At 38.5% G+C, this 22,559-nt stretch overlaps 4 protein-coding genes across 4 annotated transcripts; 3 read left to right on the forward strand and 1 right to left on the reverse strand.

Moving 5' to 3' along the window:
- Positions 1-684: 684 nt before the first annotated feature.
- On the forward strand, positions 685-6,958 carry LOC103952378 (homeobox-leucine zipper protein HOX32). Its single transcript, XM_009363963.3, is given in 19 exon segments — positions 685-1,505; positions 2,809-2,968; positions 3,097-3,212; positions 3,307-3,397; positions 3,511-3,606; positions 3,690-3,803; positions 3,913-3,996; positions 4,110-4,265; positions 4,344-4,418; positions 4,506-4,612; positions 4,734-4,923; positions 5,047-5,179; positions 5,182-5,234; positions 5,370-5,450; positions 5,543-5,677; positions 5,771-6,096; positions 6,206-6,317; positions 6,420-6,569; positions 6,666-6,958. Coding segments are annotated over 19 exon segments (2,556 nt in total). The 5' UTR covers positions 685-1,275; the 3' UTR covers positions 6,813-6,958.
- A 7,640-nt stretch (positions 6,959-14,598) lies between these two features.
- Positions 14,599-16,664, forward strand: LOC103952380 (kxDL motif-containing protein 1). Its single transcript, XM_009363964.3, has 3 exons — positions 14,599-14,758; positions 15,587-15,739; positions 16,170-16,664. The coding sequence occupies exons 1-3, from the start codon at positions 14,643-14,645 to the stop codon at positions 16,267-16,269; spliced, it is 369 nt and encodes a 122-aa protein (XP_009362239.2). The 5' UTR covers positions 14,599-14,642; the 3' UTR covers positions 16,270-16,664.
- Positions 16,665-17,393: 729 nt separating this feature from the next.
- On the forward strand, positions 17,394-18,947 carry LOC125476296. The gene is made up of 2 exons (XM_048582153.1): positions 17,394-17,488; positions 18,122-18,947. Exon 2 carries the CDS (start codon positions 18,259-18,261, stop codon positions 18,712-18,714), a length of 456 nt encoding a protein of 151 aa, XP_048438110.1. The 5' UTR covers positions 17,394-17,488; positions 18,122-18,258; the 3' UTR covers positions 18,715-18,947.
- A 131-nt stretch (positions 18,948-19,078) lies between these two features.
- LOC103952381 (DNA-damage-repair/toleration protein DRT111, chloroplastic-like) lies at positions 19,079-22,354 on the reverse strand. The gene is made up of 2 exons (XM_009363965.3): positions 21,212-22,354; positions 19,079-19,629 (listed from the first exon to the last, which is right to left on the reverse strand). The coding sequence occupies exons 1-2, from the start codon at positions 22,055-22,057 to the stop codon at positions 19,333-19,335; spliced, it is 1,143 nt and encodes a 380-aa protein (XP_009362240.2). The 5' UTR covers positions 22,058-22,354; the 3' UTR covers positions 19,079-19,332.
- Between the last annotated feature and the right edge of the window lie 205 nt (positions 22,355-22,559).

A 22,559-nucleotide genomic window follows, 5' to 3' on the forward strand; every position in this document is an offset into this window, starting at 1 on the left:
CACGTTTTTAATTTTTTTATACATTATTTTTATAAAAACACCTCAGTACTAAATTAGTACTCAGTACTTCTAAGAACACCCCAACTAAACCCTTGTTACCTACCGTTGATTAAGTAGATTCTGAGATGAACAAGTTTTAAGATTAGACACTTGAAATCAAATCAAAACATTAAACATTAACTAGATCTGTAAAAACGTCCTCTCTCTCTCTCTCTCATCAGTGGTTGCTTTGGGTTTCCCTCCTCACTCTCACGGCCTGCAGGCTCATATCATATCATATCAGCAGTCAGCTCAGCAGCAGCAGCGCTGCCTTCCTCATTTATTTATACTTTTCCCTTTTTTTCTTTCCTTTTCGAAATTGTTCACATTACCAGTTACAGAGAATAAGAGAGAGAGAGAAAGGAATTATTGTATTTTTTTAATCAAGAAATACAAAAATAAAACAATTGGAAAAATAAATTTAGAAAAAAAGAGAGAGAGAGAGAGAGAAAGGACAGAGTCGTAGACAGTTCACAGCTGCCGTTTGATTTGGCATTGTGGTGTTTGTTTTCTTGTGGCTTGCTTGCTTTGCTTTCTCTGTCGCAACATATAAACCCACAAACAAAGAAACACGCACATTCTCTCTCTTCCCCTTATCTATCCCTTTCTGCTATTTCTATTTCTGTGGGTTCTTCTTTTTTCCTTTTTATTTTTTGAAAACAAAAAAACATAAATTCTCTCTCTCTCTCTCTATCTCTCTCTCTCTCTTAAGAGAAAACTCTCGAGAATGGAGCCCCAAACCACAAGCAGGGCCACCCTTTAACCACTGTTGAGCAAGCTAGGAGCTTTTTCTAACTTGGGTTTTTCAGTTTTTGAGTTCTTGAGAGAGAAAAACCAAAAGAGTTTTAGAGAGAGAGTGTGTGAGGACCGAGAGAGTGAGGGTGGAGAGAGAGAGGGAGAGGCATCTGATGAAGGAGAGAGGAGGCTCTCTTGGCGGAGAGAGCCTGCCCAGCTGCACTAACACCACCACCACTACCAAAGAAGAAGAAGACGAAGAACAACGCCTAACCCAAAACCAATCATCTTTCTAAACCCACCAAACCAAACATTAATTTCCCACCATTTTTTCTTCCCCCTCTGCCAAAACACTGAGCTCAAAGCCCACATCTTTTCTGGGTTTCCTCAGTTTTCACCTGTTTCTTGAGATTTCCCACTTTTCGATTTGTGGTCTTTTCTGTTTTTCTTCACAAATCTTCCCTGTTTTTAGCCTTTGGATTTGTTGTGGTGTGTCCGTACATGGCGCTGCTAATGCATCGAGACTCGCCTGGAAGCAGCAGCGGCGGGAGGCAGCAGATGGATTCGAGCAAGTACGTTCGGTACACGCCGGAGCAGGTGGAGGCGTTGGAGAGAGTCTACTCAGAGTGCCCAAAGCCCAGCTCTCTGAAAAGGCAGCAGCTCATCAGAGAGTGCCCCATTCTCTCCAACATTGAGCCTAAACAGATCAAAGTCTGGTTCCAGAACCGCAGGTAGTATTAACCATTTAATTTGTAAATTTTTTAAGAGCTGGGAAAATGGTAATTTGATTCTCTGGCCTCCTCTGTCATCTATTTTCCGCCATTTTTTATCTCCTGTTTTTGTCATAATTTTTGGTGGAGAGATGGATCTCAAATTTAGTTCACATCTTTTCTGGAAAGTGATGGACTTTTATCAATTTGAATTGTTTGTGTAAAGGTATAGTTTTGAAGAGAAAATGTGGGTTCTTTTTATCATTTCAAAAATGCTCTAAACGTTTTCTGTCTTTGGAAAAAGCCGAGTTCTTTATTTACAAGTACGAGAACAAAGCTTTATCTTCCTCAGTTATCGGCTCTATAAATTCTAAAACGCCTTCGTTTTTGCGCTAAAGAATCCAAAATAATCCATGTGTATATATATACATACATATTGTTTCTCTGGTCTGCAAGACTGCAATCTCAAGCTTCTGTCTTTTATTTTTTTTTTTGTAAAAAATTATTCGTATAATGCAGTTTATTTCACGTGGAATTTTTTTTTTCTCTCTCTCTCTTGTTTATTTTTAGATAAATGAGAATTTATCTGAACAACGATCTTCCTCCGAAAAGGAGTTCTGTGCTTCCTTTAATTTGCGATTTAATGGAAGAAAACGACAACGATTGTTAGAAAGTGAAACTTTCACTTGGATTTTTGCATATTTAATCTTTTGCAGAAAAGTAAATGTAAAATTTATAACCTGCTTTTGCGTCCTTTGGACTTTTAATGAACGATAATGACATCTCAATCCACTTTCTTTTATTTTAGAGTTGTTTTTTATAGAGTTTTTAACTAAACTCTTCGTACTGTTTATTTTTAATTAAAAACTAAATATTTACATTTTTTATGTTACTATTTACTGCATTTTTATTTGTTATTTTTCATTAAAACAAAAGTGTTTTGGTTTTTTTTTATAAGTTTCTTTTATTATTTATTATGTTCTTTCTTTTCCAATGATTCTTTTGAGCCAAGTGACACCTTTTTGGCTTAATTAATGCCGTTTCTTGAGTTTGGAATTTTCTTCCTTTTCCCATGATTTTTATTCGATGTTTTATTGCGTAAATGATTTCCCATGAATTAATTTCCGCTTACCAAACGTAGCCTTTTACTTTATCACGCAAGTGACGATAATAAATCGGTTAGTTTCAGCATTCAGAATTTCCGATCTTTTTTTTTTTTTACGTACATTAGTATTCGAGTTGTTTCCGAATAAGATTTTACGACCATCAACTGATAGATTAATCTCTAAAACTTGCATTTTGCGTGTTGTTCTTACTTGTGTAGATGCCGAGAGAAGCAGCGGAAGGAATCTTCTCGGCTCCAGACAGTGAACAGAAAGCTATCTGCAATGAACAAGCTGTTAATGGAAGAAAATGACCGCTTACAGAAGCAAGTTTCTCATTTGGTTTATGAGAACGGATTTATGAAGCAGCAACTGCATACCGTAATTCTCACTAAGTGCCTCTTCTGTTCTACGAAATGTTGCATGTTTTCGAACGAAATGTACTTTACAAAACTTACAAGGTTTCTGAGATCATACATATTCTAAAGTGTTTTGATAATTCTATGTAGGCATCGGGAACGACCACAGACAATAGCTGCGAGTCTGTGGTCATGAGTGGTCAGCACCAACAACAGCAAAACCCAACTCCCCAGCACCCCAAAAGGGATGCTAACAACCCAGCTGGGTGAGTCGTTAGTGTCCGTGGAACAATTGATTGAAGCTATTTAGTTTATGATTTAGTAAGCGAGCTTACAGTATTATTTTTCTTTTTGTTTCAGTCTTCTTGCAATAGCAGAAGAGACCCTGGCAGAGTTCCTTTCTAAGGCTACCGGAACTGCTGTCGACTGGGTCCAGATGATTGGGATGAAGGTAGCGTCCTTTCTTTTAAAGCAATGAGCAAGCATGAGTCTATATTTTACAGTCTACTACTTTATATCTGCTGGACCACTTCGAAATGTAACTTTCCCTTCAATATTTTGTAGCCTGGTCCGGATTCTATTGGCATCGTCGCTGTCTCCCGCAACTGCAGTGGAGTAGCAGCACGAGCTTGCGGTCTTGTGAGCCTAGAGCCCACAAAGGTATGAATTTTCAGATGGCGCTTGAGAAATTTGTGTTTACGCATTTTTCTCTCCCCGTTGTAAAATGTTCACTTCCATTATAGGTCGCCGAAATCTTCAAAGATCGTAAGTCTTGGTTTCGCGATTGCCGATGCCTTGAGGTGTTAAGTTTAATCCCTGCGGGGAATGGTGGAACAATTGAGCTCGTATACATGCAGGTATGCTGTTTTAATCAATTGGTGCTCTATCACTATGCGTCCAGGCATCAAATACTGTGGCGATAATGTTGTTTTGTATTCTAAGTCTTTAAATTTTCTTTTGAACCAGACTTATGCACCCACAACATTGGCTGCGGCACGTGACTTTTGGACGCTAAGATATACTACAAGTTTGGAAGACGGCAGTCTTGTGGTAATTCAATTAGTGATTCCTTTTCTTATCCTGAGATTTGACTTACTATCTCTGGTTGTTCTCGGTGGAAAAATTATTGTAGTTGTCTCACCATCTCAAAATTACATTTACAGGTATGCGAGAGGTCGCTGACTTCTTCTACTGGTGGCCCAACAGGGCCAACATCGGCGAGTTTTGTCAGAGCTGAGATGCTTCCGAGTGGCTATCTTATCCGACCTTGTGAGGGTGGTGGCTCCATTATCAACATTGTTGATCATGTTGATCTAGATGTGAGAGTATATCATTACTATTTCTCTCTCAAATCTTTAGTTGTTTGATTTCCTTATTAAGTGCCTTTTATGTCTTAGGCCTGGAGCGTTCCCGAAGTTCTCAGGTCACTTTATGAATCCTCCAAAATCCTTGCTCAGAAGACGACCATTTCTGTAAGAACTTTTGTGCAAATGTCACTATACGTAGTAGTTTATTCTTCCTATCCATTCACAACTTATCTTTGTTATTTTATTTTGTAGGCCTTGCGACACATACGACAGATAGCGCAAGAGTCTAGTGGAGAAATTCAGCATGGTGGAGGTCGCCAACCTGCTGTGCTGAGGACATTTTGTCAGAGGCTGTGCAGGTATGCCCTCCGAAATCTTGAGTACCAAAAGGGTGGTTGCAATTTGAAGTGCATATGTAACTTTGGCCGCTGTAGTAACATATTTCTTGATTTACTAAGAATATTTGGAATTGGATTTCAGTGGGTTTAACGATGCTGTTAATGGGTTTGCTGATGACGGTTGGACACTTATGGGTAGTGATGGTGTGGAAGATGTTACCATTGCGATTAACTCATCTCCAAACAAAGTGCTTGGTTCGCAGTATAACACATCTATTTTCTCACCCTTTGGAGGAGGGGTGTTGTGTGCCAAGGCATCAATGCTGCTGCAGGTAAGTCCCTAGCAACTTAACCCAATTGTGGCTCGGTTCTTCCTTAGTGTTGTATATTTGTCCCCTCCCTTTTCAGTAATCTGGTTTCTATCGTTGACTGATAACTTTCATTTGGTTGATCAGAGTGTTCCTCCTGCTTTGCTTGTTCGTTTTCTGAGGGAGCACCGCTCAGAGTGGGCTGACTATGGGGTTGATGCATACTCTGCTGCATGTCTCAAAGCTAGTCCATATGCAGTTCCTCTTGCAAGAGGTGGTGGCTTCCTACCACCCAGAATATTTTACCGCTTGCACAAACTGTGGAGCATGAGGAGGTATTAACTTTATCATCCTCTCTAAATTCATTTCAGTGACTGCAATTTCCATGTGTTAAACTCAATGCTGTTACTGCGTATCCACCGTGTTTAAAGTCAATTTTGTAGTAATTCGTGCCATTCACTCTTATGTAGTTTTTAGAGGTAGTTCGGCTAGAGGGTCCTGCTTTCTCTCCTGAAGATGTTGCTTTGGCACAGGATATGTACTTATTAGAGGTTAGTGTACTGATTCTGCATATCGATCGAATTCATCATGTGTTTTCTGTTGCTGTCAATTAACACAAGTTTCCTATAATATACTGTTACAGTTGTGCAGTGGAGTTGATGAGAATGCAGTTGGTGCCTGTGCTCAGCTTGTCTTCGCACCTATCGATGAATCATTTGCTGATGATGCTCCTTTGTTGCCCTCCGGTTTTCATGTCATACCTTTGGATCCCAAGGCAGTTAAGTGACGTCACTAATCTTACATCGCGGTATTTCTTGTATCCGTCTGTTTTGATTATATCTGATTTCTTTTACTTGTTTCTTTACTGCAGGATGGACCTACTGCATCTCGCACATTAGATTTGGCCTCTACCCTTGAAATAGGAACCAGTGGTGCTCGCGCCGTTAATGACCCTGATGGGAATGGTTACAACCTTAGGTCAGTGCTAACCATAGCCTTCCAATTTACCTTTGAGAACCACTTGCGAGACAATGTGGCTGCTATGGCTCGCCAGTACGTGCGTAGTGTTGTAAGCTCTGTTCAGAGGGTAGCTATGGCTATTGCCCCTTCCAGGCTCAGCTCCCAAATAGGACCAAAGCCCCTTCCTGGATCTCCCGAAGCTCATACTTTGGCACGATGGATTTTCAGAAGCTACAGGTGTCACTTATATTTCATCTCTTTACTATAGTGTTTCTATTTGCATATCTGTGTTAGCAATGTGTGGTCCTGTTTAGTTGCATAAAGCTGAACACATACGGTATTTCAGGATCCACACTGGGGGAGAGCTATTTCGTGTCGATATCTCATCTGGTGATGCTGTTTTGAAACAACTTTGGCGCCATTCGGATGCCATCATGTGCTGCTCTGTGAAAACAAATGTAATTCCTTCTGTTTTAATTTCCTTCTCTCTTTTAGACTGTAGCCTAGTAACTACATGCTGAGTTCCCTATTCAACCTGTTTGTTGGAAATTCAATTGCAGGCATCTCCAGTGTTCACCTTTGCTAACCAGGCTGGCCTTGACATGCTCGAAACTACCCTTGTTGCCCTCCAAGATATCACGCTTGACAAGATTCTAGACGAAGCTGGACGGAAACTTCTCTGCTCGGAGTTCTCCAAAATCACGCAGCAGGTAAGTAGTTCCCCAAACCGGGCTCTTATTGTTTTTCTATCTTGAATTGTTTGTTCATACAACTTTCTAACGCGCTCTTTTCTTCCGAATTTTTAGGGCTTTGCATATCTGCCAGCCGGAATATGTGCATCCAGCATGGGTAGGCCGGTGTCCTACGAGCAAGCTGTTGCATGGAAAGTTGTTAACGATGACGATTCCAATCACTGCCTGGCATTGATGTTCATGAACTGGTCCTTCGTGTGATTGTGACGATAGGTCTCAACAAACAATTAAGTTATCTGTTAAAGTTATGTAGTTCCTTCTTATAAGTGTACTTTTAAACCTCTGGAAGCATGTATGTTTATATTTTGGATCAATATGGATATGGTTATGCAGTCTACTTCAACGTATCACAATGGTTTGTGAATGCCGTATCTCTCATAAAAGCATGCGATCCTTGTAATATTTTGGTCACGCTTGGTGTGAGTGTGATAGTTGCTCAAGTCAGTCAACACTACCGAGTTTCTCCTAACGTCATTGCCCTAGTTTTGTAATTGGCCCTTGTGTTCGTACAACGGAATGGATTATTCTAACGAAAATATGAATAATATAACGATTAACTCGGCCAAATTGAAAATCTCATCAACCATTTTAGCATTTCAAACTTAGTAAAGCATGCACTAATTTATTAGCATGTAAATTGCCAAAAGTGTCTGAAACCTAGAAGATGAAAGTCCTGGTGCCCTTTCGCTATCATGCACTGCAGTAAATTTCCAGTGAGATTAATTCACTCCCAGTCTCTTTTAAAATTGCAACAAAATACAACAGTTCACCAAAAGTGGAGGGTAAGATTAAATTATGGAATTTACCCAAGGGATCATGTAAAATATTGCACAGTAATCAATAACAGTGTGCTTTACAAATTGGTCCACTGACATGTTTTTATTTTAATTTTAACCCCAGAGAGGCTCTGCATTTTGCAGTGGTCTGTAAATACTCGTGGAGAAAATAATTGAATTAAGGCAGTTGAATGATAAAGACAAGAGGGAGAAGAAGATGAAAATCCTACCCTATTTGCCAAAACTGTAGGAGACCTGCTCAATCCGTGAAATCTTCAGAGTAATAAAGATATGGTGAGGCAAACCGCCTCTCTCTCTCTCTCTCTCTCTCTCTCTCTCTCTCTGTGAAAGTAAGCTCAAACAAGACAAACATCTAAGCATGGTGTACAAAAGTTGGATCATAACTTAGCTACTATTAGCTTAAACAGAATAAAACCCTACATGATGAAGATCATCTTTGTCCTATTTTTTTTTTCTTTTAGTAAAAATAAGAATGTTTTGAATCTTTGTTGTCACGGATGAGGTTATTATACTTCGGAGTATTGTAAATTTTTTTCATTTGATCACAATTCGTTTATAACATTTATTTAGGCATTTAACCTACAAAGACGACAAAACTAATTGAACCGTGCCATTCATTATCTAGAGAAATTTCAATATTCAATTGCACAACTTGACCAACCAATTGCGGATCAGCTAATCTTACAAAGGGTTGATCGTATGTATTGAGAATTGTACGGATGAAACAATACCTAAATACAATGAAGCATATTCCTTTGTGAGGTTGCCTGGCATTGATGTTCATCATGAACTGGTCCTTCGTGTGATTGTGACGATAGATCTCAACAAACACTTAAATTATCTGTTAAGTTATGTAGTTCCTTCTTATAAGTGTACTTTTAGACCTCTGGAAGGCAGTATGTATGTTTATATTTTGGATCGATATGGATATGGTTATGCAGTCTACTTCAACGTGTCACAATGGTTTGTGAATGCTGAATCTATCGCAAAAGCATGCGATCCCTGTAACATTTTGGTCATGCTCGGTGTGAGTGTGATAGTTGCTCTAGTCAGTCAACACTACTACAGAGTTTCTCCTAACGTCATTGCCCTAGTTTTGGAACTTGGCACTTGTGTTCTAGATCGTTTTGACATTTACGCTTCTTTTTTTAACGTTCACACAACGGAATGGATTATTCTAACTAATATGAATAATATAACGATTAACTTGGCCAAATTAAAAATCACTTTGACCATTTTAGCATTTCAAACTTAGAAAAGCACACACTAATTTCTTAGCATGTACATTGCCAACAATGTCTTAAACCTTGGAGATGGAAGTCCTGGTGCCCTTTTTATATCTTGCACTGCAGTAAATTTCCAGCGAGATTTATTCACTCCCAGTCTCTTTTAAAATAGGAAAACTAATGAAAAGTGTTTGAAAACTTTGAGTTTTAACAATAAGGACAAAATAAAAAGTAAAGTAAATAGTATCGTGATTGACTTTTTAGTGTTAGAATGTAATTTTTTGTTAAAGTAAACAGTACTAAGAGCTTTTCTTTAAAGTTCATTTTTAAAATAGCAACAAAATACAACAGTTCACCGAAAGTGGAGGGTAAGATTGAATTATGGAATTTACCCAGGGGATCATGTAAAAATATCCCATAGAAGTCAATAACAGTGTGCTTTACAATTGGTCCACTGACATGTTTTATTTTAATTTTAACCCCAGAGAGTCTCTGCATTTTGCAGCGGTCCGTAAATACCCGTGGAAAAAATAATTGAATTAAGGCAATTGAATGCAAAAGACAAGAGGGAGAAGAAGATAAGATCCTACCCTATTTGCCAAAACTGCAGGAGACCTGCTCAATCTGTGGAATCTTCAGAATAATAAAGATATGGTTAGGCAAACCAATTCTCTCTCTCTCTCTCTCTCTCTCTCTCTCTGAAAATTAAGCTCAAACAAGACAAACATCTAACGATGGTGTACAAAAGTTAGATCATAACTTAGCTACTATTAGCTTAAACGGATCAAAACCTACATGATGACATCTTTTCTTTTTTTTTGTCATTTGATCACAATTCGTTTATAACATCTATTTAGGCATTTAACCTACAAGGACGACAAAACTAATTGAACCGTGCCATTCATTATCTAGAGAAATTTTAATGTTCAATTGGACAGTCATGACCAACCAATTACCAATCAGCTAATCTTACAAAGGGTTGATCGTATGTATTGAAAGTTGTACCTAAGCCGAACGAAACGATACCTAAATAAAATGAAGCATATTCCTTTGTGAGATTGCTTGAATATCTACATGGTCATACTGTCATACCTAAGTTTTCGTATTTTATCTATCTTTGTTCAATTTTTGTGACTGATTTTTTATAGTTCAAGTTTATATCATCCTAATCCGACATGTGTCCACCACCCTGATTAACAATTATTAAATACACATAAACGTGAAATCATGCTTTTAATTTGGATTTGGGACTCCTCATATGTAAGATTAAACGTTTCATGGTATATATTTGAAATGGTTGCAAGAAAACCAACCAAGTACACGTCACCTGATGGATTCTGTGTAATTAGTGTGATGCAGTGGAGTATCCGAGTATGTCATGCTGCCGTACCACGTTGCACGGTGTGAAGTCATTGGTCCCAGTCCTCTCTCACTCTTTTTGTTGCACTTACAACAGTTTGACGTTAATTTTGTACCAACATTATAAGACTACTGCGTAGGAAATATAAGACGGCCGAAAGTTTATAAAGAGTTATACTTTTCAAAAAGTCTCTTATATTGTCACTTTGTATACACACCAACCGGATCGTGATGAATTGTATACGTAGTTTATTTTATATTTCCATGCACATTGAGATTGTGATGCGAGTGCAATTAGCCGAGTTTGTAATGAAATATTGAAACATGTAATTGAATTAAAGAGAATAATTAGTAATCTTTCCATTGAATTGTTGTCCGATTGTTGATTTTAAGTATTGATCTGAAGATTTTGTTTACTTTTTGGGTGAAACTGAAAGAAAAGAAACTAAAATGGAGAAAAAAACGTGAACAGCTTCTTGTATATCTGTTCAATGTTATCTTAGTGCGAAACCAAAATACTGGTCATATGATATTTTTTTTTTTTTTTTTTTGCAGGGAAAAGGTGAAATAATAATGTAAACTCACGACGGTAACCTAATCACGAGCAAGGGTGGATCCATTAAGGTATCATGGGTGGTTCTGATAACAAATGTGAAAGTCTAGATGGGAATAATAAATATGAAGGTTTATTAGGAATCATTTAACTTGTTTGTACCAATAAAGTGTTCAATGAAATGTCTGCTTGATATATATTGACAATACTTGGTGCAATGTGCTTGACGGCCTAAAATGACTTTTTGGTGCATTTTCTTTCGTTGTGATCCAAGCTGAATTTTCAAATCATAACATGAGGTAAAAAATGAATCTAAACTTTCTCATGGTGTTGAAAATACGCATAATTAGAAGCAAAAATAGGTTTTCTCCTTCTTACAAACATGACTTAGATTCTAACATCACAAACATTCTTTTTTACTAAACTAAAATCCTAAAGTTATGTTTTACTTGAAGTCCCCTAGAAACCAAGTTACACAACCCCCACAAATGGGAATTGCAAGAATCGTTATTTCTGTTGGGCCAAAAGGAATCTCTCTTTGCTCAATGGCCACACCACACAAGTTTACAAATAGTAAGGGAAAGGGATCGATGGAGGGGGAATAAAATCATATCCGGATTTTTTTTGTGACGATTCCAAGAATTACTTTATTGTATTTGTTTATTTGTTATCATGCAAATAAAAATTATTTTAAATTTTTTATTTAAAATTAAACATAAATCATTTATAATGAAAATTAACTGCATAATAAACGATCATAAAAAAAATGATCTCTGGAATTCTCGCAGAGGATTCTCATCCGAGGGAGGGATGACCTCACACTTGCCATTCAACACCAGCCACGTCCCAGTCACAATCAGTATACTTCTGAAACGAAGCCAGAACCATTTCTCCCCAATTAAAAGACGTGCCCAAAAGCCAACCCCATGCCCTCCTGCCCCCCCTCAGCTTTTCTGCTCTGCCTTGTCTGCTATAGTGTATATGCTTGTGCTAAAGTGTTATGGTGCTGATGGACCACCTACTCTTTAGTGTGTGGCCTAATGATGAACCCTAAAATTAATCTGGTAATTATAATCAAGTACGTGCTTGGTTTGGTTAGGTTTGGTGGCTAATTACATACCACACTTTGATTTGATTTGACAATTGACATAAAAACGTACACTAGTCCTGATTTTGTCTCTTTTTGATTGGAAATTTGGATTCAAGTCATGTCCATCAACATCTTATCGTTCTGTGTTTTATATTACAAGACTGCCCAACAGCTTCCCAACAAAAACGACTTTAAAGTGTAAATTAAATATTAACGTGTTTGTTGAAGATTAAAAAAAAATAACATGTTTATTTTTTATAAGTGAAATGTTATAAGATTTATAAGTTTGTCTAAAAAAATTAATTTAACTAGCATTACTGAACTTTAAATTGACTATGCACACCTATACATAACCAACATATATCCCACAAAAAATATAACAATCAAAGCTAATATACATAAGACGTCAATCTTGTTATATGAGTTTTATTTTGAGAAGTTGCATGTAGTGAACATATAATTTATTATGTATTTTTCTTTACTTGATTAGGAGGGGTGTTATAATGTGTTATTCTACTAATTATTTCTCATGTTACCTAAACATGCTTCTAATTTCTAATAATATAACATGAATTATCAGTTTGTTTTCTTTTAGATATATAAGATTTTTTTTTCTACTAGTACAAGTTGATTACTACGTACGTTTTTGATAATACACTATATACGTTCTTTTCATCCTAATTTTACTTGGCAATTCATCCGAAGTACATATAATAACATGATGCATGCCGCAAGCCATGCAATGCATGCATGGTCCTAATAACGGCATCGTTTCCAGCATGCAGATACAGACATCATCATGTTCAAACATGGACATTACATGCCTGTTCATGAGCATAAAACAGTTACATGGTTTGAGGAGGGCCCTCGTCTGCTCTTCTACCCTGAGGCTGAGATGTCCTCTTTTGGCTTTTCAGCATTTGAAATTCGAGGTGTTTTTAAAGCTGAGCACGAAAGGCGTAGGCACTATGAAAATTTCGAGTCTCGTGCTCTATATTTTTTGCGTATTTATTAACAAATTAACCGATGACAGGTAAATTAAACTAATGGGGTTTATTTATGGGAAAATGATATGAATCTCTCTATCTTTTGGTGCAGAGTAAATTAAAGCAGTTTCCCGCATGGAGACACCCACCCTACCTCTCCACTTTTGCCAATACTGCTTTAATCTCATGCTTCTATTTTTTTATGATGTTCATTTTTCATTTTTTTATATCTAATAAGAAAATGATCCCTTTTTCAGGGAAAATTTTTAGGTGTTCCGGGTACACCAAAAAAATTTGGTGTACCCACACTCATTAAAATTTGATTTTATTATTTTATTGAAAAAAAAGTGAGGGTAGGGTCCACCATTATGAGTGAGGGTACACCAAATTTTTTTGGTGTACCCGGAACACCCAAAAATTTCTCCTTTTTCAGGTGGGTAGAGTCAGAGCTTTCAACTTGGGCGTGCCCTTTGAATCCTTTTTATGGCACGGTTGGTTTCTCCAACAACGGAAAAAAGACCAGTGCAAAAGAAATGCAGAGAAATATTAAAGTGCAAAGATCTCTAGCTTTTCGAGAACACTAACCCTAGCTAGGATTTGAGCTAGTTTATCGGGCTTTGCTTTGCTTGTCTGACTGTAAAAAATTTGATGAGATCTTTAACCAAATCTAATGATCTGCAGGCTTCTTAAATTTATTTATTAGCCAGCTAGGGTTTGAGTCCGATAGACAATCATGGTCTAAGAGAGGCATTCAGAGAGTCTTAATTAGTGGTTATCAGGGTGAATACTGAATAGTTTGAGTGTTTGACTGGTGGGGGTGTACCGGTGAAGCTTTCATGTTTCTGTGAATTGGGTTTTTTTTTTGGAGGATTAGGGTTTTAGGGGACTGTGACAGTACGAGGGACTTTTGCTGTTTGGTGGGAGATGCAGTGCAGGGCAGGATGGTTATGATGTTTGGTGGGTTTTGGGTTTTGGCAATATATGTATGTTTAATTTGTTTGTTCGAAGAGGAAGGGGATATTGTGGATGGTTGGAGTTTTGCTGGGTGGGTTTTTAAGAAATATAAGTCATGATTGTTTCTATTTCACAAGTCTTTACTAGGGTTTTGTGTTGGACCAGACAAACAAGTGTGAAAATTTTGGATTCATACTTCTCACAACTTTGAAATTTATTATGCCAGCAAAAGCATGTAAATATGTTGACCTAGTTAATTTTCTTTTATTTATTTAGGTATTTTTTGGAACTTATTTATTTAGTTTGTAGTGGGAAATAATGAACATATTTATATAATATTGTTTCAATTCTTCTTCCATAATATCAAGGAGATAAAGGATTGGGGTCAAAAGTAACCTTCTAGCATGAACGCAAAAGGGTTAGTGATAAGAAGTAATGCCCTAATCAAAACTGAAAGGTTATTTTTTTGTAACATTCATGTAGTCATGGACATGCCCTAAGGTGAGCTAAATGATAAAAAAAATGTTAATTATAATTTATACTCATACAACGAAGTTTGTTACTAATTTTATTGAAGCTTACACACAAGAGCAAAAATACCTAGAAAGCGACCTTTAGGACTACGAAATTACATTTTTTTAGACGGAAGCCTAAACTCCGAACTCTAAAGTCTAAACCCTAAACCGAAATCGATTGGTGACACAACAGGACTATGAAATATTGTCTAGGAGTTGAAGAGTAAGTTTGTTTTGATCACCCAACAATCCTTGGACTTTCTCACAAAAGGACTCAAGGAAAACCATTTTTTTTGTGGATAAACCACATAAGGTTGAGCCTTCAAGTTTTCAACCTACTAATGCCAATTTATCGTGGGCCTACGCAAGTTCTCACTTTGGACCGGCCCATGTAAATTAACTCTTGGAATTCCTTGCTTATTTGGGTTATGCGACTCATCTTATTTGGGTTGTGGCCCGACCCAGAGGAGACAGTAGCTCTGTGACTCTCACCCGACCACCTCCAACTCCGTTGAGTACCGAGAGAGAGTGATAGGTAGGTGGAAGAGAAGATGGAACAGACGGAGAAAGAAACGATCAGGGAAGCATCAGAGGAGATATCGAATGAATTCAAAACACTAATCGATGCTCAGGACTTGGATTCCCTCAAACAATTGCAGCACATCGTGTAAGAAAACTCTCTCTCTCTCTCTCTCTCTCTCTCTCTCTCTCCCCTCAGACTGAGCAATTTTTTATTAAATTCTTGTTTACCATTGATTGTTTAATTTTAAATTCGATTGTTTGTTGCATATTTTCATATGTGTAATTGGGTTCTGTGAAATGCTGTTTGAAGAGTTAGAGGGAGAGAAAGGTAGAAACTTTATTCATATTGTGAACATTAAATCATGGGTTTGTGTGAAAATTAAAACCCTACTTGGTCATCTGTTGAATTGAATAGAGAAACTTGTGTGGGAGGAAAGGAGAAGTGGGAATCAACCAAAACCTTATCCCATTAAGAGGAGTTGATTGTATGAATCTTAGAACACTTGCGCCAAATTTTCTTTAGCTCTGAGTACTCCATGTGTTTCGTAAAGTCTCTATCTAAGTCTTTCTAGGTCTTTCTCTACCCTTTTGCCTTGACAGCGGTAGGTCTTCGTTTCACATGCCCAGACTACCTTAACCAATTTTCTTTCATCGTATCTTCAATTGCGACACTCTTACTTTACCTTGAATATCCTCGTCTTAATCCCGCTTGTATCGTATGCCCAAATTGTTGAAAACTTGGAATTGGATTTTCTATTTTGAACAATTTCATTTGCATGTATATTATGCAGAAATGTTGTCGTTTCCTATATTTCCCCTTCGCTGCGGAAACAGCAATAACACTGTGTGATGCTTATACTGAATGGATATTTAGTAGTTATACCTTTTGTATTTCATGATCAGTGATTCAGCTCTTATTTTTGCCGTTGCCTTTGGGTGCTTACTTGCCTGGCATTTGAATCTACTGGTGCAGATTGGGGAGGTTGCAAGATGGAAATGCAGTCCTGTCACACTTTAATGAGTTTTCAGAGAACTGTTTTGCTGAGGTTTCTGCAGATTTCTCCAGAAACACACGCCGTTTAAAGTCTATGAAGACTGATCTTGAATACATATTTCAGAAGTTAAGGTATGATCAATTCTTTCTTTTGGTTTGGGATCTGATTATTTAAAGTGCTCACTTAATCTTTGCAAAGTAAGGGTAAGGCAACGTACAATAGACGCCCCCCCCCACCAACCCACCCCCGATTCTCGCAAGGCTCCTTTTACTAAATCTTTTGACATTACTAAAAGCAAAGTCACACACACACACAGAGGCGAAAATAGAAAAACGGGATGAGCCTTGCGAGTTTAACTGAATATTTATTTTGGTGTCTAGAGTGGTGTTTACTTCCGGTCAATGCAATTTCCCAGTTGATGCAGTTATGTATTAGCTTCCTGATGCTTAGGAAGTTGCGTATTTTGTGCTAATTTGTCGATGTCAAATGTAGTTTAGTTTGTGTTATATTTGATTACTGCTTTGAACCGAGATGCTGATTCATTAGGGTGATTTATAACAGGAGCATGAAGTCAAGGATTTTGGCTACCTATCCAGATGCATTTCCAGATGACTCGAAACAAGTACTCGATCAAAGGCCGGACCTTGAAATGCCTCTGTGAAACTAGACAACATCTTATTCATGCCGTCTTGAAAGAACACGTTAATGGTTTGTTATGGAAGTGTTCCGGGGTTAAGCCTGACAGCGAGTGCGTTGGAGATCTCATGGTCTGTTTTTCCACGTATTTATAGCTTGCAGAGCTTTTCCTTGGAGGCGTTTGGCGCACATAGAACAATCGTCTAACTCCATCCTTGTATGCTTTTCCTGTTTTCCATGTAGCTTTTCCTGTTTTCCATGTAAACAATCTGAAGTTAATACATAGGATACAACATACTTGAAAATCCTTTGTTTGTAGATTGTGTATGAGAGTCAGGGTTGCTCAGCTCGATGAGCAGGAATGTACTCGAGCTGTCATCAAGCCGAGTACATTATAAAAAACTAGAGTGAGAATTTATATCAATCTCAAGATCTTATTTTTGCTGAAAATAACGCTGAAGCTTTATATGGATTTTCATTATAAAAAACTAAAGTGAGAATTTATATCAATTTCAAGATCTTATTTTTGCTGAAAAGTCCTGTGAATTTCAAAAGATCAGTGGTTGTTGCAATTAAGCACACAGTGTCGCAAGAGAGAGAGAGTGTGTATTGTACGATGCCTCCCAAAATTTGTCATGTCTCTGAGCATGGTCAAATCACACTTTCCGAACCGCCTCCTCCTACTGTCAGTCCTACATTTCGTTCTTCTACTCCTTCATGTCTTTCTATCCTCCTACTGTCAGTCCTACATTTCGTTCTTCTACTCCTTTCATGTCTTTCTATATTTTCTTTAGAGTTTCTCATATTCTCGGCGTTTGAACCGTTAATTTTTTCGTTAAAAATAAATTAAAAATTCAACGGTTAAAACACTTGTTATATCCCCTTTCGAAGAAGTTTTTCTCAGTTGCTTGAAAAGCATTATTTTGGCCAAACAAAACGAAAAATCCCCATCGCCATAAAAGGAAGCACAATCTCCTCGTTAAAAAGGAAACTTGTTCATTTGTTGTTCTACTTGTTTGAGCAGCAGCAGCTAGAAAGATGTCGTCGACATTTGATTTTGATTTCTTCAGTATCCAGGTCTCCTCCTCCTCCCACATATCTTCCCTTTCCATTTTTTTCTTCAATGCATATAAGTTGAAATACTTTTTTCGTTGTGTTTTCGTTGCAGACGCATGTTCTGAAAGTGCACGTTAACTGTGAAGGATGCGAGCAGAAAGTGAAAAAACTCCTCCGGAAGATCCAAGGTTCTATGTATCTTCAACATGCACCATATTTTTGTTGTTTTTCTTATACCGGAAGGGGATTTAGAACCCCGTATTTTCTTTTTCTTTTTTCTTTTAAAAATGAAAACAACTGATAGCAAGTCACGGTTATTCACCTTTTTGGAGACTGGAAAGACTCACAAAAGCATTTCAACCTTAGCCACAAGTCTGACTTCCACTGAAATCCCCTATTAGAGCTCAGTTTTTTGGACTGCAGAAAATATGTTTAATACATATTTACTATATGTGAGACCAAGGAGGAATCGAACACTGAACTTCGGGTGGATGGTTTAATATTTTTAATCATTTGAGCCACTAGTCCCTTGCCTACTTTTGGACAAGATGCTTTTGTTAGTAACTGTAGAGGAAAACATGCAAGAGGAGACCATTAGCTCACCCTAACTAGCGGTGATAGGAAACACTTTTAATTAATCTAATTCGCGGGAATGGAAATTCAAACTTGTATGCAAGGAAAAGATCGTGTTACGTTAGTCAACTGGTCTAACTCACATCTGCAGCACAAACTATTTCATCGTATTTTTCTTGGGTTATAAACATTAACTATTTACTTATCATGATACCCTTCTTACCTTTTTAAATTATAATTAAATTCAGGTGTTTATAGTGTAAACGTAGAGGCAGAAGAAGAGAAGATCACAGTGATAGGAAACGTAGAATTTGCTACTTTAATTAGAAAGTTGGCGAAAGCAGGCAAACATGCAGAGCCTTGGTCTCCAAGTTCCGACCAACAAATGATCAACACCAACAGAGATCCCAGAAGAAACAAGCACCACCGCCAATCACCACCAAATATGATTGGCGGTGAAGGACTATATGGTGAATTCGACCCCATTTTTGTGGGTGGAAATGGAAATGCAATTGGAGCTGATGGCAATGTTTTTTCTGTGATGGGCAATAATGCAAGTTTTCGTGGTAATGGAGGACTTGGATTTGCAGAATTTCCCAACTCACACTCACACCACCACCACACTAATTATGCATCTCCTCCTCCTTTCATGGTTCCTACCAACGCTGAAGCTTTCTATGGTGTTCAATTTGCACCAACATGGAACCCCAAAGCGAGCACTACGGTGGTAACAGCGACACCAACGCCGAGGCGTAGCGTGGTGATTGTTCAACCACAGATTCTCCATGTCGTTTCCCCGCCTTCACCTCCACCACCACCACCAACCCCAGCAGCAGTATGAGCATCTACTCGTCATTGTACATGTATGGTGGCCACCACCAACTGCCGGAAGCCAGGGCCTCCACCAATACCATGCCGGTTGCTTCGCCTCCACATCACCGCCCTTAGAACAATCCGTATCTTCCTTAATTCATATATATTATATGGTTTAGTTCATCCCATACTTTGAGTTAGGATATGAAATAGTTGGTGGCTATGCAGAGTATATGCTGTGCTGTGATGAATTTCTGCAATCTGATTTTCTTCTAATATATGCATTTGCAGTGTCAATTACTTGTTTCCTTGTTCGTTTTGGTTGGCAAGTGGAAAAAAAGAAGCTTAAAACCCTTAACGGTTAAAAAAATAGGGCCGAAACAGCCCGGAAAAAGAAAAAACCCTTGTGGCACAAGGAATTGGTCAAGCATTCTAAGAGCAGTAACCACCTTTTATGTGATTGTACAGTTACAGTGTTAAATAAGCTTGATCCAATCACAAAAATAAAGCTACTACCAGAGTTTGAATTCCACTAACACTGCTAGCAACACATGTCGTTAGTGGCAATGTCGAAATCAAAGCCTACCTTATCTTTCTCAGTAACTACATATGCGGGAAAATAAGCTTGCATTTGAAACTCTGTAATTCAAGTAAAACCTGGGATTTCTCCTGGCATTGGAGCCAACTCGTTGTTACCGAACCTCTCCTCATCATAGAACGTGGCACGAACCACTCTGCCTCCAAAATACCGACCATCAAGGTCAACCAATGCTTTAGTCGTTTCTTCAGACCTCTCAAACTGGATAAAGATCCTCACCGCCTCGTTCTCTGGAAAATTTGGCTCTGTTATCTCAAATATAAGCACCCGGGTCACTGTCCCATATTTTGCACACTCTGAAGCTACTTCATCTTCCAATTCATCATCCACCTCTCCAGGGCCCACCTTCAATAACAAAGCACATCAGCTTGAATTGCAATTAACTATCCATAAGAACAAGAAATCAATATAATAAATGGGTTGTCAAATAAGTTTAAAAAACACCGATTTCTTCTCCATATCAAATAGTCACCGTGTTAGTCTGTTTTCACAGATCAATAACCTTCACAGAAGAAAGCCTAGGTTAAGTTCGTTCATCAAATTCATTAGCTTCCCAAAGAATCCTGCGGCTTTTATAGAAAGAACAGGATTGGTGTTTACTATTAAACGCAACTTAACCAGTTGTACACCAATTTGACTAATACGGGTGCTTAGTTCAATCCATTTTTGTTCTTGCCCCCATACTCAACTACTCCTAAAACACTTGAAAGAACTTGGGCCCAAGATCTTCTGCAATTTGTTCAAGGCTTGAAAAGTTTACAGGTAAATTCGTTCAAGGGTAAAATAATAATTAAAATTTTCAGTAAAACGCGGCCGTAGTCAGCAACAAAATGAGCGCTAATAGAATAACAATATTCTTGATGGTACCTAACAAACCTAACAAAAGAAACTTAAAGCTCAGTTTATTTTTCAGTTGTTTCGGTCCAATGGCCAGTCCTAATAAAAGGTCGAAAGGTTGACAATTTTAATCCTAGAAAGAAAGTGTGCATTAAAAAGAAACTAAAGTTAAGGAGAAGTCATGGAACTACAATATTGTTCTGTTCAACGATCTAAAGATGTAAAGACTAGACAGATTTCAGCAGTGGAGGTTAAACTTAATGTCCAGCTCAGGGAAAAGGAGGACATAAAAGATAGAATAGTTCAGATTATATAGGAAGACCTAAAAGGACTTATGACTTTCTTTGAAGTAAAAAGATTGATAGGGTTTTACAGCTAAAAAACGTTGTGCTATAATTGTATGTATGGTTCGGTTCGGTTCCACAAACCATCAACCCCTTGAACAATGATACACAGGACATACGGGCAAGATATACAGGAAAAGAAAATGCAACCCTCTGGAGAGTTTACAGACTCAACATCAGTAGTGTACTAAGCTAACCTAACAATACGCTCTAAAATTTACTCAAGCCCTGCAAAGCTTCAAGGTAACATGTAATGCCGTTCTTCGTTAAAGCAGCTAATATTGTATTAGCTAAGGAATCCTAAGCATAAAATTGTACATAAAAATGAAGAAAACATTATGCACCACTTATGTTTTAGATACAAGTCCGATTTCATACGTCACGTTTCCAGTGAAGCCCATTCATCAATCTTCCAAAAAAAAATCACAACTCTCCAAGTCAATGTCTTACACAAGCAAAAACCTTCCAATCATACATGTGGTTTTACGTTGCCTCTTTTTCACACACCGTCTTCCACCCAGTTATAATTTTCCTAAAAGTGATGCCTCAAGCCCATGAAACTTTGATACGAGCCAATAAATTTTTGGCCATGATCCCAACAGCTGATTTGATTGTATAGTTTCTCAATCTAGCAATTAGATATCCTTCCGAGTCATAATTTAAAACGATTGTAAATCAAATTTTGTACCATCATCACTCAAAAGAACAAATTATGATGAGTGAAATTCCAAAAAGTATACGCATACCATGTTTCTAAGCAGCAAAACCCTGGTGGGTGGCCCGTTAAGGCTGACACTCTTCACCTTCTTCTCCGGCTTTGTTTCACTAGCATTCACAATCACCCCGGCTCGCCTATCCGTTTTCTTGGCCATCAAGGGAGTGGTAATCCCCTGCTCCTGCCTACCAAGCCCTTGACCCTGCTTCCACCCCATCTTCGCCATCATTCTTTGTGCCGCGGTCATTTGGCCGCCAGCCCCAAGCCCCAACCCTCCACTGTCCGACTTCCCAATGGTAAAACCATCTGGATTACTCGGCGGAGATGGGGACCTCGGAACTGACGGCGTTGCTGCCCCGCTCATCGCCGCACGCCTCCTCCAGGCTTCCTCACCCGAAATGTTTCTTGATTCTCCAAAATCCCTTTCCCTCTCCCTTTCTCTCTCCTCCTTCTCTCTTCTCTCCTTCTCCTCCTCCTCTTGCCGCCTCCTATCGAGTTCCCGCCTCATCTCGGCCTCCATAGCCTTCTTCTTCCTCTCCCTCTTGTACTCCTCATAGTCATTGGGCCTCGCCGGATCATACTCCTCCAGCACCGTCGACGTCACCCCAACCAGCTCAGGTCGCGCCACGTCATCGTGTATCACCGCCGGCGACAATGCAACCACCGGTGACGCTGTAATTTTCGGCTGCACGGAATTCGATGATTTAGGCTTGCTCTGTGCCTTTAGAATCGTCTGCGGCGGGGCGAAAATCGACGCTGGCTTCCGGAGTGTCTGCGGCGCCATTTTCGTGCTGCTCGACCACACCGTGCTGTTGCTGGGCTTCTCTTCCTCCGCCGAAGAGGGCGGAGGGAGGTCTCCGTACAACCCACCTAGCATTTAGACGACTACCCACTTTCTCTCTTCAAATACAGAGCTCTGAAAATCCCAGAGAGAATTGAAAGCCTGCTGATTGATGTGAATTTTGGGGGTTCTGATGGGGATTTGGTGGAAAATAAGAAATGGGTTATGGGGGAAATCGGTGAAATTTGCGTTTTGGGGTTTGGATTTGGTGTGAGATTATAGATTGATTAGGATAATGAACAGAAAGAAGGGAAGGAAGGGAAGGAAGCGTACCAACAAATGAATGGCGGATGCAGGACGTGCAGCTACATGACTCTGCGTGTGCTTTCCGGCTTTAGAAACTGAACTGAGGAAAGTATTGGTTACGAAATTCTTTGTCAAAATTGCACTAAGCAGTCCCTGTAGTTCACTCGAATTATCATTTCCCCTCTTGAAGTTTTGTTTTTGTTGCATTTCTCTTCTATAGTTTCGTTAATACAATTGTTTTTCTTTGGTAAATTTAGCCCAATAGATGGTTGATTTACTCAAATCAGTCCTA

The sequence above is a fragment of a genome, unplaced genomic scaffold (genome assembly GCF_019419815.1).
Source record: "Pyrus x bretschneideri cultivar Hongxiangsu unplaced genomic scaffold, Pyrus_bretschneideri_v1 Contig19, whole genome shotgun sequence".
Taxonomy (NCBI): domain Eukaryota; kingdom Viridiplantae; phylum Streptophyta; class Magnoliopsida; order Rosales; family Rosaceae; genus Pyrus; species Pyrus x bretschneideri.